The 19757-nt window shown below is 35.6% G+C and overlaps 3 protein-coding genes across 4 annotated transcripts in view; 2 read left to right on the top strand and 1 right to left on the bottom strand.

Moving 5' to 3' along the window:
* The window catches only part of LOC126853918 (phospholipid-transporting ATPase IF-like), a 179181-nt gene that overhangs the window by 76111 nt on the left and 83313 nt on the right, over positions 1-19757 (bottom strand). The gene's annotated exons all lie outside the window — the stretch shown is intronic.
* On the top strand, positions 1413-6609 carry LOC126853977 (uncharacterized). The gene is made up of 3 exons (XM_050600282.1): positions 1413-1850; positions 4118-4413; positions 5092-6609. Exons 1-3 carry the CDS (start codon positions 1569-1571, stop codon positions 5246-5248), a joined length of 735 nt encoding a protein of 244 aa, XP_050456239.1. The 5' UTR covers positions 1413-1568; the 3' UTR covers positions 5249-6609.
* On the top strand, positions 13926-19261 carry LOC126853989 (uncharacterized). Its single transcript, XM_050600299.1, has 4 exons — positions 13926-14339; positions 15230-15420; positions 17153-17269; positions 18708-19261. Exons 1-4 carry the CDS (start codon positions 14238-14240, stop codon positions 18871-18873), a joined length of 576 nt encoding a protein of 191 aa, XP_050456256.1. The 5' UTR covers positions 13926-14237; the 3' UTR covers positions 18874-19261.

The following is a 19757-nucleotide window of genomic DNA, read 5'->3' as shown; positions in this document are numbered from 1 at the left end:
TCACGATGCGTTCCGAGAGACTCACGAGAGACTGATCTTTTGCACAGCAAAACTTCTTTCTTCTCGTTACACGTCGGTCATTTTTCTTCGCGAGCGCGAAGAACTTACCCGACTTACCCTCCGTCCTCGCACAAATTTCGCGTCAAGATTTTATTACTGCAATTGTTCGTTTAAAAGCTCGCGAAGTATTTATTGTGACTTTAAAAATATCTGTATTTATAAGAAATAAGAGAATTTAAATTCTCATCCACATTTGCAATTCATATCGTGATAAACACAAATAAAATTTATTTCCGTTTTTTTTTCTATTCTATTTGATCGAAATTGAATAATAGAAAGCGATATGTATATTTCAAACGAACTTTCCCTCCATCTTTCCTCTTCGCTGTACGAGAAGAATCTACCTTTGACCTTTTTCTTCCATTGTAGTCAATCCTCGGAGATCGTTTTGCGAAAGGCCAATGTTGCGTTTTAAGAAAACACAGTTCCTCCTGCGGTTGAAGACGCCGCGATGAACTTAAGCTAGGCTGGATTTAAAGAGCAAGATATTATTCTTTTCGTTCAGAGATTTTTCCGTTTCTTTTCTTTCTTTTATCACATAATACGACTTCGATTTGGACCCGAGTCGGTTATGACTGCGGCTACGCGCACTTCGCGCCGCTCTTATCGAGTTTTCTCTCGTGACGCTATCGGCAAAGTGCCGATCCATTCATCCTAGATGCCGTATTAAGGCGATATCATAACGAAATGGAGCGCAAATGTACTCTTCCTTTTGCGGTTCGCCAATGCGATAGATTTTTTTTCTTCAAGCAACCCGCAAAGGTCACTGAACTCACTTTGGCACTCTACAGTTTGTAAAAGGATTCGCGAAGCTTGGCGCCGATTTTTTAAAGCGAAAGAGGAGAAGATTTCTTTGCAGCATCGCGTGAGGGAAAATGTATAGTTACTGCAGCTACGCGCGTGACGTATCGATTGTAAGAGAGGCTGTTATAACGAGGAGAAATAGATTTAAAACAAAAATTTTTCAGATTTTTAAATAAAATGTATTTTTCGACACGCGTAATATTTACAAATATAAATTATTTTTAAGATTATCTTATTTATTTGTTCAAGTAAAAATTAAAAACGAGATTAATAAAGCGCTCTTATTTCTCTGTAGCGTTAATAATTCTCACAATAATAATGATTCATTCAAAGCAGCTTCGTCGAGATGCTCCTCCGCGCGTATTTCGCGTCCCGGTGAATATTTAATTCGCACGACAGGCGTGCAGACGCACGAAAAGATTTCGCGACGCTGCGCAAAACCTGACTTATTAACAGAGACACATTACATGTATTTTCGCACGATTACACCGCTGGTGTAATCGCGAGATTTCAAACATTTGTTCGAGAGACATTTCGCAGACAGACGCGCCAACGTTAACGAAAACCGGCCTCATTATGCATACGTCGGCGTTGCGCAGGAGGTGGAAATTGCTTGCTCCTTGTCGGATTACGTAAACGGTCTTCGAACCCGGCCACAATTCGACTCCCGGGAACCAACCAGGAGCAAACATTTGCGGCCCAGGATGTTTAACGGGTTCCCGCGACACGCGAAAATGCCTCGCTGTTCGAAGTCGGCGACAAAGTCAAGCTTAATTACGCCGAGAAACCTCTCGACTGTGTCATCCTCTCGTCGCGACTGTAATCCCGGGAAAATGATCGCATCGATCGTTCTCGCTCTGTTCCTGTTTTGTCAATCGATCAACATCGGTGGATGCCTCTTGCCTCGTGCGAACGGCACGATCCAGCAAATCTCACAGCGCAGAATGAAAAGAAGTCTCACTTTTCCCGATTCATCCATGCTCCTGGTATGTAATCGATTAATCCCCTTTTTAAATTATTATTAATATTAGTGAATTATTAATTTGTCGTCAACTATAAAGTTGTACAGATATAGAGTTTTTTTTACACTCTGTGTAAAAAGATTTGGCAAATTATGTGTGCTCTGAAATAATATTGTAATTACATTATACTTTATCGCGACACACGCGTACATTTTATTATTCGTTTTTATTATTCGAGTAATTAAAATCTCCGTTCGTTAAGCTTGTCTGTGAAAATGAATATACACAGCCCTTTCTCATGCGCGCGTGCTCCGCCCTTCGTCGTTCATCCAATTTTCAGGACAGCGTGTTTCTACGCAAACACCACAACGGTCTCGCATGGTCTCGGCTTTTGAATAAATGGCGCAAAGAAAATCGACCAGCAGGAAAATCGTTATTCGCGACGGTTTTTTTTTTTTTTTCAACGACATGAATAATTATTCGTCTCTCGCGAACGACATCGCCGGAAAATTATTAGATGGTCGATTTTGACAGTCCAATGCATACAACGCGATCTTTCGTGGTTCATTCGATTTCCACGACAGCTGACGAGGAGGAGGGAATTGGAAGAGAACTTATATAGAGGAGATAAACCACACACACACACACACGCTTACAGAACGTTACTATGTGGACAGCCTCTCGTGGACGCGTATATGAATTTCGATAAAACCGCGAATTTCTAGGGAAAATCGTACTTTGGTGATATGTCTGGAAAGGACAGTTTAACGAGATATTCGCTGTAGCTTTTGTACGAAATCGCGGTGAGGATCGTTTTTACACATCGTGCCTACGAGATTGCCTCGGCGAACGAAATCGATACATTCCACGAATCGCGTTGACAGATCACTGGTTAGAGCGAGAGAGTGCGGAAGAACGGCTTTCATTATCCGCGTTTTAATTAAAGACAAATCAATCGGACTGGCAACTCAAGTCAGAAAATAGTGTTTGGAGAACACATTTTCAATGCGGCAAGCGAGAATGTTTATTCTTATATTTACATTACTATTGTGAGCACACATACGCGAAGAATACTACGTTTGCCCAAGATTAACAAGCTTTCGCCGTACCATTGAAACACATTTATTCAGCAAACACGTGTAATGAGAGACTACATCTCGTTAGCCCGTAAACAAACTTTTCATTTAGATTTCCGAGTAGTAAGAGGGGGTTGTACCGAAAATTATGAACGTATTAATCTCACGGTTAAATAAACGTTAGTTCAAACTTTTAAATTTTTTTCTTTCTACTCCTCGTGTTATCAAAAATCTCGCAAAAGAAATTTAAAAAATAAGTAAAAAAATTCACATATTTTCAATTCTTCTAATATTTGTAATTGGCAGTTTTTATTTGATGCAGATTTATTTTATTTAACTTGAAGAGTCACAAGTTCCTATCAGCTATATTGACCGATGATTCTGAAAATAGCTCGCATTTCCGGAGTGCGAAGGGATTAGTTGCATTGGCGAGAGACATTCGCGCCGGAATTACGCTCGTACGATACGTTCGCAATCAATTATTCGCGCATAATGTCGGGTGCGGACAGGCGGCATTGTTTATCCCCGGACGGGGAGGGGGTAAGGGGAGAGAAATACTGCGTGTCGGCTCCCTTTTTTCCGTCGGCTAGCATTTTCTCCTCTTCCGGTGAGGGCCGAGATACTCGCCGCCCAGATACTCGGCGGCGGAATGCGATTCCACGCGGAAATTTGCGGTTTTATCGGAAATTCATACGAGGGGCGGGGCTCGCATGCGAACCCGACGCGGAAATTGGATGAACTTCGTACGATCGTGCGGGATTCATTGCGAGTAGCCGTATATCGGGTGTTCCCAAACCATCGTGCGTGTGTGTGTGTGTGAGTCGTTTTAATGACAGATTCTTCGATCAATTTAAAGTGCATTTTTTCTTAACGAAAATATCGAGACATTAAGAATCTTTGAATTATAAGCGATTTAAAAAAAAAAAAGAGAGTTTTCCTTAAATAAATTTCGGGAGAGCCAAATGGATAACAAAACTATGCTCTTCAGTTAATTTCAGGCAAAGTTTACTTAATAGAATTTTTATTCGAGACTTAGACAAGAACAAATATATAGTACATGATGATTTTTCTTTACATTTTCACTAGAAATCGACTTTAAATCGATCAAAGAATTTGTCTTTAAAATGACATTCATGTGGTTTTGTATATAAGAAAATAATTATATCGTTAGATGGCCAGCAAAAATAATTATTACTTATTAAATTACGCTTTTAGTTGATCTTTGGTCTGGGCACTCCGCTACAGTTAGAGCGCGAAAGCGTAATCGTGGGTGTATTTACGAAAATGTGGTACATCCTGCCAAGCAACGCTACGGATTTTACGGAACCGGGGGTGTATTACACAAGAGCCGGTAGAAGTAGATGGAGTTTTTACAAAATGTTCGAAAAGATGCTGGCTATATACGGCTTTGGTGGCAAAGAGTGTTTGCTAAGAGCCATTTGCGAAGTGGCATCCGTTCCGTTTGACATTCACCACGGATTACTAGGGCAATTGGTACAGACTTTTCTCAGGTATGTCATTTTGGAAAAAGAATTTTGTACATTTGAATTTTTATCTCGAAAACTTCAAGTTTTTTTTTTAAATATAAAAACAAATTACAAAAAAAAGAAAAATTATAAATTGAAGTATTAGAACTAAATAAGTCTTTTTAAATTTTACAGTATTTTAAACTAATGTGCTATATTTTTTTTAGAAACTCATAAATAAATTTCAACTAAATTTTCTCAAGTTTTATTGAACAATTCAAATACTATTTATCTCGATCTGAATTTTTAGTTGCGCGAAACTTGTTACAAAATACTGATTATGCGATGTTAATGCATATACGTGTCTCTCTGGATACCTCATTTATAAAAAAAAAAAAAAAAACATTTGTTTTTGATAATCGTTTGAAACAGATATTGTTAGCGAAAAAATCGATTGGCCGCGCTAAATAAAACATCACACCAGTCACTCGCGGATGTCGATTACACGCGTACATAATGTTACAACAAGAACGGGTAACGCGGTATTTAACAAACACCACATCAATTACATAGCCCAGCGAGTTTCCCCGATACAAGCATATACGATATTTCCCATAATTTTAATACATTTATTCAACAGCACGTGTCCGCGGCTAGCGGACAAATTTTGCAATTTTTCACGCACGATCTAATTATTTATACAAAAATTCTATGGGATTCTAGGCCCTCCAGTACTCAGGAAGAATATGACGAGTACGGGGATCGTGAGTACCGGGCGGCCGAACAGCTGGGTGAGCAGGTGGAGGGTGAAAACTGCCACACCCTTTATCCGGAATGTCACAGAAGTATTCTCGACGTGTTTTCCGCATTGATCACATGAGACCGAATGGAAATCTCGATGGGAGATACGATATGCCAAGGATACGAGGAACGTTAGGATTATCGAGATATTGGATGATATTGAAAGATGCCAAATCACACAGAGTCCGAAAATTTTCAAATAATATGTTGCTGTCGAGACATTTTTATAAAATATTTATATGTATTTTTCCTATAATTTCCTATAATTTTCGCATATTATTTTCGCAAGATAAGAGATTATGATAAGAGATTATTTGGTTTGAAACGCTATTGGTTTTATCTAACGCGTACGATATATATCGACAATTTCTGTTTACAGAAAGAACACGTACTATATTTGTCAATAATAAATCGAATTTCGACGCCGCGCTTTAAACGAGATCCCTACCAAATAATCCATCTCCGCTCGATGTTTCGTCGCTTTGAGGATGCGAAGAGATCGTGAAAGCGTTCCTACGTTCTTCTACGTTCCCTATTGGCATTCCTCTCTCTTTCCCGATTCGGAGTTTCATTTTCCTAAAAGTGCGCGGAAGAAATACAGAGTTTCGGCGGCTGGAATGCCGGCATACGATATTAAAGAATCTTCGGCATTCGCAGAGCCCATCCGCTAAAGTTTATCGCGCTTTTTTTCCGCTACTTCCCGCATACTCCCGTATAATCAGCCGAAAGAAAAACTTGTCGAATGTTTCCGCTTTTACGATGCGCCTATCGCGATTTCTTCATGTACATTCAGAGCGATAAGATTTTTAAGTTATTTCTTCTTTTTTTTTATGATACTTCCTTTTCTAAGATATGGCAGAAATAAAATTTTAAGAAGAAAATTGTAGTAAAAGCTATTAATTGTCCAAAATAGTTATCTGAACTACCTTCGCGTGTGATATATGCAAATCAATTCGGTGGAATGCCCTTAATTTAGTGTGTGCGCGTGTATATATTTACATATAGATGCATACCTGTACATTTCTCGTAATGATGCCTATTGCAACCGCATTCGCATCTATGTGGTTGCATGTGGTTACCGGTTAATTATTAGATAATAGACGCCCTTACTATATATATAGTTAATTATGAATAGATATTAATTTAGCCGGTAACTTGATCTTTACTGGACAGAACAAAATGTAAAAATACGACGTCGCAAAGCATGTGAAAAACTATTCCTTAGCCTTAGACTATCTTAGACTATTCTTTATACCTAAAGAAAAAAAGAATGTAAATAAGAATCTATAATTTTTCAAGACGAGCATGCAAAACTCGAGAATCACGGATAAGCATTTTGAATGGGCTTGCTTTTAGTGAATATAATATATATATATATGTTAAATTTAATATGTAATTTAATAATTCTTGCTTTTTCTCATATCTTTCAGGTATAAAAAATATTCTGCAAATGTCTTGTTGATATTTTTATGTCATTTGGCTTCATGGGTAAGTTGAAAGAAACCGAATTTCTTGCCTTTCAATTTACAAAGATATAATGTTTACAAAAAAAATTTGCTTCATTCTCATTTATTATCAAAATCGCCTTGAACCCTGGCAAAGTTGCATCTTGTACACGCAATTTTTTACATTTCAAGCGATTTTGTTGCCGCGATAAATCCTTTTTCTCGCGTTAACATTCCCGGAATATTGCAATCAATGTACGATCCTGGATTGGCATGGCATACTATATTGGAAAGCCGCTTTAGCGTGTTACATCGCGAAACGATTTCCTCTCCGTGACTTTTTTTTATTATGTCGTGCCTCATGCACGCTTGTTTGCAATGCGCTCGTGAAAATCTCATCTCCTTAAAGCGTCGCGTAAACACGTGGTCTTACGTGTCGTTCCACGTGATAATGCTAAACGAGCGTATTTCTCTGGGATTCACAGATCGCGAATTTGTTTCGCGACTTACAATAACTGCCTCCCGTCTTCTGTGTTGACTACTTGCTCCAAGATATTCTCGAGTTTACGCGATGTCCGCAACTGGGAAAGCTAAATTTGATGGGAAAAGTTTGCCTTCTTTGGAGACGGAGAAAGTTTGCGCGGAATATTCGACGAATATTTGCATTTCTATTAAAAATATATTTGTAGTATAGAAAACAATGTATTTATGTAATGTAAATATAATCCAAAAACTCACTAGGTGAGTAAGAATGATTGGATGGTTGTCTTTAACAATACTTTGTCAGTGACCGAAATAATTCATGCCTTGTAATGTCATTAAGATCTAATATCGACTTTGTAATATCAATATGAAATATATTTTGATAAAATTCAAGAGAAAGGCAAAAGTAGAAAAATGTGCATAATATTAATTAAAAATTGCTATTAATTTGCATCGTAATCAAAACATGAAAAACTTGAACTGCAAGTCGCGCGCGTCGCTGCAATCAATCAGCGATTCGTAATTATTATTGTTGAATTATTCATTATCAATTAATTATAATTATGCACAAATGTATTTGCTATAATTGCTCATCCACTAATTACAAATGTCGATAATAATTGATGATAAGTAACGAGCCGATTATATAATTTTATCACTTTCTTTTGAAAGGAAGCTCTTCCTTGAAAAGAGAGGCATACTTTTTTTTTTAAATTTTCTATCGATGTATAAAAATGACACTACAAATTTACGGATTTTTCTCGAATTATCGATATTATCGGGTACAACTTTTCCTCGTTTCAAATTTTCCATGCTTCTACAATGTATCGAGACATTTTCGTGCTTCTCATTCGACTGGATACACTTGTCTCGAGGTCGGTCGGTAGTGAATAGAAACGATTTATTGCCGTGCGACATCCGCTCTCCGACGCCAATATTTCTCCCTTTCCTCTAATCCCTCAAGAGGAAGTAATACCTGACATTGGATGGAGATTGCAAGTTTGCTTGTCGGAAAAAAAATTTGCATGAATATGATGGCATCATTTCGATATGATCAACTGACAGTTGGAAATACTCGATGTGGCATGTGAATAGACGCGTCAATTGCTGTTGTCACTTGCGATATATAATTTTTTTAAAGAACGCTCTAACAATAAGAATATTATATATTATATATATATATATATATATATATATATATATATATAATTATATAAATAATTATTCTCCTTTTTGCTTCTATTTCATTTAAAAATATTAATATAACAAATGTACATCATCAAAATTTTGGGGAGCTTAACCGCGTGCCCTAACCGCGTGCCTTAATCGCGTATCCTAAACTTATATGTAGCTATGCATTTTGAGCAGTGCTCATTGGTTACCTATTTTGCGTAGCTTATCCATTTTTCAGATCAGTTGAATCTATTTTTCGTTGCTCTTGGCCACTTTCTGAATTGATCAGAGATCGAAAAAGAAGATACATACTCCTTTTATCGCTGGCTGTTAATTAGTTGGCGAATAATCGCATTTTTTTTTGAGCTCGTAAGAAGATAAACTCCTACTTTTGGTGGCGAATTATTGTCGCCAGCTGATGAGCGCAAATATTTCACGCTCGTTGGCGTACGATTTTACGATTGTTCGTTGGATATTTGTTTTAATATAACTTTATTTTAACTGAGACAAAGCTAAATTATCAATAAAAATTTTGATTAAAAAATTATGATAAATATATAAATTGGATTAAAATTTATACATTAATATAAAATTTATATAATAATATAATAATAATATATGAAATTAATTTATATAATAATATATAATTTATAATAAAATAAGATTGATTTTCACTTTTTTGCCAATTATTATTAAGGTAATTGATTTGATTGAGCATTTGGCATTCTTATATCAATTAAAACAAAGTTTAAAAACAATCCACAAACAAATTCTACGATATGGAGCTATAAGAAATTAGGATAAGATCAGCGCATTATAAGAATAAATTACCATCTATATATATAATTGATAAAAATATCAGCGTTTTTTATTCAATAATAAATCTGGTGAAATCTGACAAATTGGGAAAAAAAATGTTTTCTATAATCTTCTTTTTTAATTTTGACTTTAATTTACTTTTGCAACAAATGTAATAGATGTAATGTATATTAACAGAACTTATTAAAAGTTATTCAATTAAATCCGTTCAAAAAAATATTAAAAAAAAAAAAAAAATTATTTCTTATAAAGAAAGAGAAAGATCGCGACAAACCAATAATTTATAATTTTGATTCCTGTCACTTCGATTCTTGATTATATGTGTGTATATCACGTGCAAAATATGTGTCTCGAAATTTATCATTGCGATATAATTACGTATTATTTAAGATAAATATTAATTAATTATTTATCATATCAAAGTATTTTGCAATATTTATCGCGATCGCGTTCAGAAAACAAATTTGACGGAGTGTCTCGCGCTCTACTACTTTAGGTTCAAGGGTTGCGAATGATAAGCCATACGTTAACAATAGCGCGCCAATGTTTACTTCACCAAGGCCGAATACCTTGTTGTTGATAATACGCAGCCAAAATTATTTTGCGTGTTATGACGTACATACAAGCGGAATATTATACAAGTATTTTAAATTATAGATTATTTAATAAACGATTAATATATCGCGGAGCTTATCATTATGTTAATTATTCGAACCTGTGATTTAACTATTTTATTACGCGATCTCAATTCGAGTCATATTTAAATTGTCAGAAAAAAAGCATTATTATCGAAAGATAGCATTATTTATTATTTTACAGAAAAAGGAGAATATATAATATTAAATAATAATATTGTTTATTATTTTTTTTTTGATATTTTTTTTATTTTTAAATGTAAATCCGCGGAAGGTGCGCGCAAAGTGCGCGCTGCGTGCTCGTATATTAAAATTTTAAATTAATTAATTAATATTTTAATACTACAAACTAAAACAGATATTTTAATTTTAGTCTTCCATTTATCAAAAGTATCTCTAAATTCTACTTTATATACGTTTTTATTAACAGCTATTTCGCTTCGATGTTTGTTCGATTTTGCCTTAATAAAGCGAACTGTACCACTTATTCCAGATTGTTGCTTCCTCTCTCTCGCGTTTTGCTTCGCTTCCGGGCTTTAATATAGCACAAATATCACATGACCCATATAAATTAATTGCCCTGCAATCCTAATTCTGTCTCGTTCGATTCTCAATACGCATCCTCTTCTCACTACTGCTCTTCAAATCTTTCGTCCCAAATTCGGCAGAAATCTATCTATCGAGAAAATAAAATCTAGAGTAAAGCCTCGAGTCTTCGACTCGATTGGTCGAATCATTCGGGGATGATTTTTTGAATCAATTTATAAAACGCGAGATAAAAAGGAAAGGAACGTATAATATAATCGTATCTCTCGCACACGTATCGCGCGTAAAGCGTTACGTGTCGTATCTCGTTTGTATCAGTTATGAAAATTATGGTCTCTTCCCACGGTCCACTTTCCCAGGACGAGCTGTCAACCTTGTCGGAACTAAAATTGTATTTTCAGTGAGACCGGAAGCGCGGTAGGGAGAGTTAAATGGTGCCGTTGCGCCAATGATTGTTGACAATCGGTGAGGATATTTGTTCACTGAAAAGAGAGAGAGAGAGAGAGAGAGAGAGAGAGAGAGAGAGAGAGAGAGAGAGACGGCGTGTTGTCTTATTTGCCGCGATGCTGCGCGAAATGTTACTCGTCGGGAAAAGCGTCATCCACTTAAAGCTACATCGTATCGAGCGTTGAAGATTCTACTTGAGAGTTGTTGACGCTGTTGCTTTGACAATCTCTGTTGGTGACGGATTTCGTATTTCATTCAAAAAAAAAAAGATTTTTGAAAACGCTGACACAATCAGAGGCACATATATCGCTCGAGTAATATGGAATTTATATCTAAGGGAAAATTTTGGATCGGTAATTTTTATATCAAGAAAATTATGTAAGAATGATCACAAATAATTTACTCTCTTTGCGAATTAACGTAACAATACCAATGTAAGATAGAAATGGAAATTAAAAGGATGAAAGGGGAGTGCGACGCGGGGATAAATGATATATATCGTTTATGTAATATATTAAAAGAATAATTTAAAGTTAATCGATAGTTGATATTCGATAGTCCAATATTGAAACCAATACGCTTAGATTATTCATCCGTGGACGAATAATAAATTATCCTATTACTAAATTGTGATATTGCGAAGTTTTATCGATGATCAATTATTTCCTTCTTGTTATGAATAATTTATATTCGTCGCAAATAAATTTAAAAATTAAAAATTTATAAGAAAAATAGAATATTTATAAAAGCCATCTTATTGTTGCAGTTATCTTCATTGAACGATAAAATGGAGTAAAAATAGAATAATAGAATAATAGTATTTATATAATCAAATTTGTGCACATATAATTAAATTCGCGCTCTTATTATAAATAATTTACCGAAAGTTCATTTATTATTGACTAAAATTTAAAATATTGAATATTTGGAATTTTATATTGTATTTATAAAATTTTATATATTACCTTGTATAAGATTTTTTTTTTAATAAATTGTTTAATTATACAAGTATAAAGAAAACATGATGATATCAGATTATGTTCTCTTCAAAAGTGATTCAATATAAGCTTTTTAAAATAATACGATATCTTATATGAAATCAATTACAGTGAGAACTTCTATGTAATTTGCGTTTCCATCATGTGTTTTGTCGACAATGGCAATCGGAGAAAATAAACTAATAAAGAGAGACAGATATTGCTTATTCCTTTGCTCAGTTAACCTTTCCTTTCTCCTCTTCGTCAGGACGAAGAGTCCGTTGTATGCAAGCAGACAGCACGGAAATGCATATCGTGCGTTTTTCGCGTCTACAAAGGGCAGCACGTTGTTGCCGAAACGAAGTTGTCATATGTCGTTCGCCCCAACTCATTTTGCGAGTTTTGCAAATTCCATTTGTCGCGCATCCTGCATAGAGACGGAAACTAAATAACGCACGACAGTGGTAAAATATCAAAGTCGCTTCATATAGTACCTAGTCAATGTACCTTGTGTAACAAGAAACCAAATCAACATCCGTTAGTAGTATTTGCAAAAAGATAAAAATTAATTAAAATTGCTTCCTATAACTCTCTAAGCTTTTTTAACATTAAAATGTCCGTTACAAAAATATATTCACGCTTTTGCATTTTTCCCGGTAAAATCACTGGAATTATAATTTATTCTATCATGTGCCGTGGATATGATTCGATATTCGAATGTGCTGGCGCCGAGATCTGGATATCCGTTCTTCTCACGCCAACAATTCGACGAATGATTAACGGACAACATCCAGACATTCTATCGCGTAAATGTCTCGTGGATTTTCGATGGATTATAGGCGTCGTATAACTGCGGACGTCCGAATCCACGTAGGCATTCGTTGCAATCTGTATATAATGGACATACGTAGCGATTGCATTCAGATAACTCGAATCCACTGTGATTGTTATGATCCGTCTGTAAGTTCACGAACATGCAGGAATTTATGCGGCAATAAATGCCTACGACAAAGAATCTAATTTTCTTTGATATGAAAATTGAAACGATTATTCTTTTAGGAAATTTAATTGGAATTTTTTTTCAGAAGAGCGACTTGAAGAAAAAAATGTGTGGGCAACCGCGAAATGCAATTATAAGAGTTTGGAGGATATTTTATCACAATCTTTTTCACAATCGACTTACAAATCCAATTCAAGTGCTCTCTGACGTCGCACTTATCTCCCGCAAAAATATTATTAGAATTGACAAATGTCCGACTTGCAGACATAAAGGATGCCGTGCTTCCTTCGGGCGAGCATCGATTCGATGCAATTTCAATTTAATAGCGCATCTCCAATCAACAAGGCTTTATCTTAGAAGACGTTTCGGACGAGCGCAATTTTCTCGAATCAAAGATTTCTTCGTCCATTCTTTCCGATGTTATATCAGGTATTCCTTCATATTATATGTCTCTTAATTTTCGACGGTTTTGATTTTAATTAATTTATTATCTTCAATAATTTCACGAGTAAATTATAAAAAAAATTATTAAAATTTTGATTAAACGTTAAGATTTCCCTTATCCGGTTGCAATGTAATGATATAATCACGATAGTATATACGATAAATCGTGTGAGAGCAATCTCGCTAATGATGTAAATACGATATCTGGAATGTGGTACGAGAGAGACATGTAACGGTCGAGCCGGACTTTTGCTTCGGATGAGATTTTAATTCAACTTCGGCCGTTAATCCCGCCGGTACGAAAACGGAATTAATTAAAGCTGCTTAAGACGGGCAATTATTGGATTTAAAACGCTATCGCTTGCCAAGATTAAACCTGGTATACGCTGATGAATTGCCTGGCGGCGTCGCCGGCTTGATGTATGGCTGTGTTGTGTCTCTAACGCCCACGCAAATTTTCTTTCTTTTCGTGCATGTTTAATCGCGTAGCGGATTCTCGCTTTTTTCCCGCTGCTCACACGCGACTAAAACGAAGGATCGATTATTTTCTCGAATGTCTGTCAATCGAAGCGTCGATTTGTTCTTCTTGTGAAAATATATGGGCGCGCAGGTTTAATCGAGCGAATAAATAAACGCAAAAAACAATATTTGATAAGAAATCTATAGCGTACATACATATATGTGTGTGTGTATGTAATAAATATCGTTTATAAAATATTATTTTAAATAAAATATCTACTAAATCTATTTCCCACAACGAAGCGAGAGATAACTGTTATTACTTCGAGATATATAACATCGATGATTCAATAACAGGGAAAAAAAAATGACTCTTTAGACAATCCAAGTTTTTGATCGCTCATAATATCTGATCGGGAACGTTTGCCGGATGCAAATAGCAGTGTATTCACGTTTTCCAGGCGTCAGTCCGAGACTCATTATCGCGCTCTCACAAACTCGTCGATAAGCGCGCCGAGAAATAAGAGAACATTCGCCCACGGTTCGTTGACCAGTGGATCCGCGTGAATTACTTGGGTACAGAATTAGGAGCGCACTTCTTTCCAAGACGTCCCGTCGACATCGATACCGTAACGCGATCATGCCGCGGCTGCTTTTATGGGTGTTCGCATCCGTTGGCCTTTGGACGAATTTTTCGAGGTGCTGGGAGATACTGCTGTACCCCGAGAACACTTTGTATCAGGTATCCTTAAAATTTTCCGCTATTTTTATACACGCACGTTATATCGAAAGAATTAATCGAATTAAAAGTTTCATTTTATTTTTATCGAGAAAATACACGCATCTCTCTCTCTCTCTCTCTCTCACTCTCTCTCTTGATGAGGGAAGCTTCACACACACTCAACTTTGTTAAGTGAGCATTCTTAGCATTGTAAATGCTATTCGGCAAAAAAAAAATCTGTTATTATACAATTTTTGTATTGTTTTTAAAATAAATAAAACTTTTAATAAAAAAATCGCAAAGAAAATCATTTTTTCAGAATCTGTATTGCCCAACACGTATATAGTATTCGCATGTTATTTTTTAAAATTAAACTGGTGTGTCGAAACATTGAATATTAAAACTCTGGGTATTAGAAGTTGTTTTTATAATGCTGATGAATTTATCTTTAAACTCGCAGATTGACAATAAAAAATTTCTCCACGTTCCATATGCAGCAGAAGAAATTGCGCTCGAGCTGAAAACGCGATAGGCTATTAAAATGATATTTAGCTGCGGATACCAATTGTTACAGGGGCTTTTAGTTTGCGCCTGCGGTTCGCGCGACAAAATACTACCGCTGTCATCGCGCAAATTAAATATTTATTTGCAAGCAGTCGCAACGCTAATTAACGAATTTAGCTATCCGACCCGACTGAAAATCATTATTTTCCTTGAAAAAGCTCTTTCGCTGTTTGAATCAAATTTTTTAAATCTAAATATAACATTTATTTAACTTTAATTAAATTTAACTTTAATTTATACAAAATTTGCTTTATTAAATTATTAAAATTAAATCAAATTACAAGACCCACATCATTTGCCTCGCAAGTTGAATATAAGATAATAATCTTGGAAAATTTGTTCGACAGTTTACTATGGGTATCTCGACGCCGGTAGCGATGACGAAAAGGGGCGGCATCGTCTTCAGTTCGGGATTTCAACTCAACTACGCTCTACCCTGGAATCTGTCGCAGCTCGAATCGACGATAATTCCTGCGAGGCACATTAGGGATCTCAATTTGCAGGAAACTTACGTCACCATTGAGAATCTGCTGGATGAGTAAGTTTTGTCGGTCGTAAATTTCCTTAAAAGAAACTCCGTCGCGGGACTTCACCGTCATAATCTCGATGAGAAACGAGGATTTATCAAATTACGCGATTATCCGATTGCACAATTATTCTTGTTTGCATTAATTAAATTTGCCGACAATTAGGAACAATCGAAATATAAAAGTCACGGAAGATATATCAGGTGATTTCAATCTGTGCGACCCTTACAGAGTGTTATCGAGATTGGTTGAATGAGACGAGCGAGTTCTGTCGTTTCTCTTTCCCTCGTTATTTCTCCACCCGCACCTTTTGTCCATTTTCATACACGCGATCCGAGAACAAGCGCGCAATTTTGCTCGCATTTTCCCCCCTCCCCCCGTCGAATTTGCACAATGAGCAGTCGAGAGGCGATTTGAATTTTGAATCGGAAGAACAAACGCCGTGCATTACGCAGACGAAATTGCTCGATGAATCAGTAAACATGGCAGAAGTTGGCGCGAGCGCGAGTAAATTCGTAATTAACTTAAACTCCGCTGCTGTGTATATTAGTAGTGGTGCGCGATGGCCGCTTATTGAAATCATATTTCTTGCAAAAGGCAGGGAGAGACAATGGTTCTTTTTTTTTTCGATAATTTATCTTTCGGGCAAAGTTCCAAGAGTATTGACATTGACATTATCGATAAAATTATACATCAGCGTTTTTGAAATTTTATCACAAATTCTTTCACATCTCATTTTTTGGACATCGGTAATATATTTGTTAATAATGGCATTAAACATGTCACAGTGATAAAATTTATTTATCACTTGGGGGAGTTTTTGATATGTCATATTTTTTTATATCAATCTATAGTCACGATAAATAAACTAATAGCAATTTTATATTTCTTTTTTTATTGTTTAGGCACAAATACCTACATTCATTATTTGCTCTTAATTCAAAATTAACAAAGAGATGAGATAAAATCATTGGAATTTAGAGATATTACGATTCGAGGCAATTACTACTATTAAATTAAACATAACAGAATATATGCAATTGCAATTTGTACGATACGAATTCTGCCAACTAGTTTCAACAATAAAGGAGAACGTATCTGCTCGCTTTCTATTACTCACGCTTTCGCCTTGTATAAGCGAAGCATCGTCACTCGCAGGATCAAAGGGCGGCGCAGGAACGGCGACTCGAACATAAATTAATTGGGACACAAGGCTATTACTCCGCTGGGATACAGGGTGGTATAATGCAGGGTCGTACGTGATAAATGAGAAGTCTGCCTTCTGAGATATCGCGTATAAGAAGTGGCCAATCAATAATGTCGAGTGTAATAATTTTGCGAATACCTGAGAGAAGTGATTTTGAGGAATGATGTTGGCGCAAAATTTTCAACTTTCTTTTTGTCTTTGAAATAAAATTCAAAGCACTGTAAAAACTAATCTTATCGATATATAAAATGCACATTTTCAGAATTTCAAATATCGTTTTTTATTTAATTATCACACCAAATAAAATGCGAAATATAAGTTTCACGCTTACGTAAAATTCCGTAGCAAGTGTTTAATGAAAAGTCGATATTTCTGCTCTCTCGATTGCTTGTCAAAGATTTCACATGGTTTTTCCAATAATTTTGTCGTTCCAATAAAATTACGTGTTAGATTAAAATAAGAAAAAAATTAAAGAGTGAGGAGAAAGAAAGAAGATACATTGCCCGAAGTAATATTTATTTTAATTGATTCTTTAGACACGGCTGGAGGGATGGCAGGCAATGCCTTTTGAGAACTATTTGCGAACTCGCGGAGACGCCACTTCGCAGGACCCAACAGGATATCCTCGAGGAAATGATTCACTTAATTTTAACGTAAGTCAATTTCAACGTTTCGGCACTCGCGCTTTGACCCTCGTCGAAAGGTGACGGTCGATGTACATTCGTACGATGTACCGGAAACGAGATTTATTACCGGAAGAGTCGCGAGTAATGAATTCCCTTGGAAGCCTCTAATGGTCGAAATGCATTCGTTGGAAATAATGTAAAGACTCTGCTTTGAGATATTTTTAATGTAAAATGTAGGTTAACGAGATGCAAAAATTGCAAATTCTTCTTTGTTCTATTATGCGTATTACCAGCTATTATTATAAAGTTTTAACATATGATTTTACAAATCTTTCAAAATCCGAATTACGAGACTCAAACTATATCGGTCTTAGAAACGGGATTAGAACATATATTTATACAAAATGATATGTGTGAAAAATGTCAAAAATAAACGCAATCTCTTCTTTGGAGAGTTTTATTTTTTAGTAAGAGATTTCTCGACCCGCATGGCGGATGGGAATTTTATCATTAATTAAAATTTCTTATGCCACTCATGTTTGGCAATAAGTTCTAATTGATCGTCAATCGAGCAGTACGGGTAGCTGTTACATCATGTAAAATATTCGCTCATTTTGTAGGGAGGCCACGAATTTGCTATTCCGAACGCGCGTTCACGTCCGCGTGTGTTCGAGGGAAATTGCGCTTGCAAGCTAACACCGGCGCGCTAATTGCGACAAAGTTAGGCGCGTACATTAAGTTTCTAATGGAAGTGTTTCGCCTAGGAAGGTTTTCGCCGGGCTTTACTTTGTGCTATCCCTTCGCAGCCGCTCCGGGAATTTCCCTTCGAAATAACCCAACGAAATGCCGATGAATGTAATTGCATATTTGGAGAGAAAGAGAAAAGAAGGAGCGCTCACGCGAATATATGAGCTTTGTTGCTTTGAAAATGTATTTCACGAATTAATACCGGCAAGCCATTAATTCCTGCACACGAGCACGCAAATTACTGAGATTTGTCGAAAATTCTAGTCATCAATATAAATTCCGCTCGGTTCAATAATATATGAGTAATGGAATAAATTATAGCATTTCACTTATAAATATAGACATGTAGATTACATTCAGCATCGACATGAGCAGCGGAAATTATAATTTTTATATAGTACAATTTTTCATTTTTATTAAAAAAATTGTACAATAATTTATTAAAATTTCAATTCTATTTTTTGCTCATATATTATATTATAAAAAATATGTATTATATATTATAAACATAACTACATATATATATATATATATATTCTAAAATGAAGGTATCTTGATATGATGGCTTGTAATGATAGAGATAAACATCATAGTTTTTGAAATAATAATGCTTTTGAAATACAAGATACGTTTTAAAAGACATCGGATAACGTGGATTTGAATAAGACTCGCTGGGAGAAGCGCTCGAAACGATTTAATCGCAATCTCTTCTCGATAGGCCCACAGAGGACTTGCCGGTAGCGATTAATTCCAGTCACCGGAGTGTCAACAAATTGTATCAGGAAGCCGAACGATTGGGTAGGTCTGGCGGCGATTGCATCCTAATGTATCCCGATTGCGTCGAGTCACCGTTGGAATCATTTACCGAGATTGTATTTCCTTGAGTAATCGAATCGTCGCGACTTCGTTTCCTTCCGGTTCAAGACGCGACTTCAATTAAACGCTGTGTCGCGCGTTCGATTATGCGTGTCACTTTCTTACGTTACGTGCGAATCTTAAGACGTGACGAGCAGCATGTCCTGCGGCCTTTTGTTTACCGATGAGCAATCCATCCCGACATGTGACAGATGGAAGTTTTATCATAAACTGAAGCTTGACACGTTCGAGTGTAAATGACAAATTGCAGTTTGTGAATTATTTATCCTTTTTATCTTGTATAAAATTTAAGATTATATTACTATTACTCGTACCTTGTATTGTTGGAGTGAATCATGTTCTATTCTTGCGTATAAATATTTTAAAATTTCAGAAAACTTTTAAAACAATAAAAATTTATCGTTCTCTACAAAACGAAGCGCATGCATTTTAAATTCCATTACTTTCACTTATTCTACATTTCCTACATTTTTATATCTGTGTTTTTAAAATGCACACGAGAAGATACAAATATAATATTTGCAAAACAGATGCAAATTTAAACAGATTGAATATCCTTGATTAAAATTGTTTTAAAGGAGTTTATTTATATGAATATGTATATATTAATAAAATGTTAACGTTAATAAAATTTCTGAAACGCTATCGCAATTTAATTAAATTTAAGAGAGAACTGCTTTTTATCAAAAAATATTGGTTTGCAATGATGATATGATCGTAAACACTAAAGAAGGAACAACAAGAGTACTAAATAAATTCAACTCTCTGGTCTCACCCCATAAGATAACTCGAAAAGCGTTATTCAGCGACTGATTTTTTTTCTCGTACGTATCTTCTTTCGGATTTTTTATCTGGATTCGTAAATACCGTATCTATCCTCGTCCCTTTTCCT

This window comes from Cataglyphis hispanica, chromosome 13 (assembly GCF_021464435.1).
Source record: "Cataglyphis hispanica isolate Lineage 1 chromosome 13, ULB_Chis1_1.0, whole genome shotgun sequence".
Taxonomy (NCBI): Eukaryota; Metazoa; Arthropoda; class Insecta; order Hymenoptera; family Formicidae; genus Cataglyphis; species Cataglyphis hispanica.
The sequence above is the reverse complement of the archived record's forward strand: the minus strand, read 5'-3'. Positions and strand labels throughout refer to the sequence as shown.

What these genes read in the sequence shown, in the direction of transcription:
- LOC126853989 (XM_050600299.1), top strand. Translation starts at nt 14,238, where the DNA reads ATGCCGCGGCTGCTTTTATGGGTGTTCGCATCCGTTGGCCTTTGGACG. An exon ending in CCGAGAACACTTTGTATCAG is followed by an intron (nt 14,340 to 15,229) that starts GTATCCTTAAAA and finishes TTTGTTCGACAG; the next exon opens with TTTACTATGGGTATCTCGAC. An exon ending in ATTGAGAATCTGCTGGATGA is followed by an intron (nt 15,421 to 17,152) that starts GTAAGTTTTGTC and finishes TTGATTCTTTAG; the next exon opens with ACACGGCTGGAGGGATGGCA.
- LOC126853977 (XM_050600282.1), top strand. Translation starts at nt 1,569, where the DNA reads ATGTTTAACGGGTTCCCGCGACACGCGAAAATGCCTCGCTGTTCGAAG. An exon ending in CCGATTCATCCATGCTCCTG is followed by an intron (nt 1,851 to 4,117) that starts GTATGTAATCGA and finishes TTACGCTTTTAG; the next exon opens with TTGATCTTTGGTCTGGGCAC. An exon ending in TTGGTACAGACTTTTCTCAG is followed by an intron (nt 4,414 to 5,091) that starts GTATGTCATTTT and finishes ATGGGATTCTAG; the next exon opens with GCCCTCCAGTACTCAGGAAG.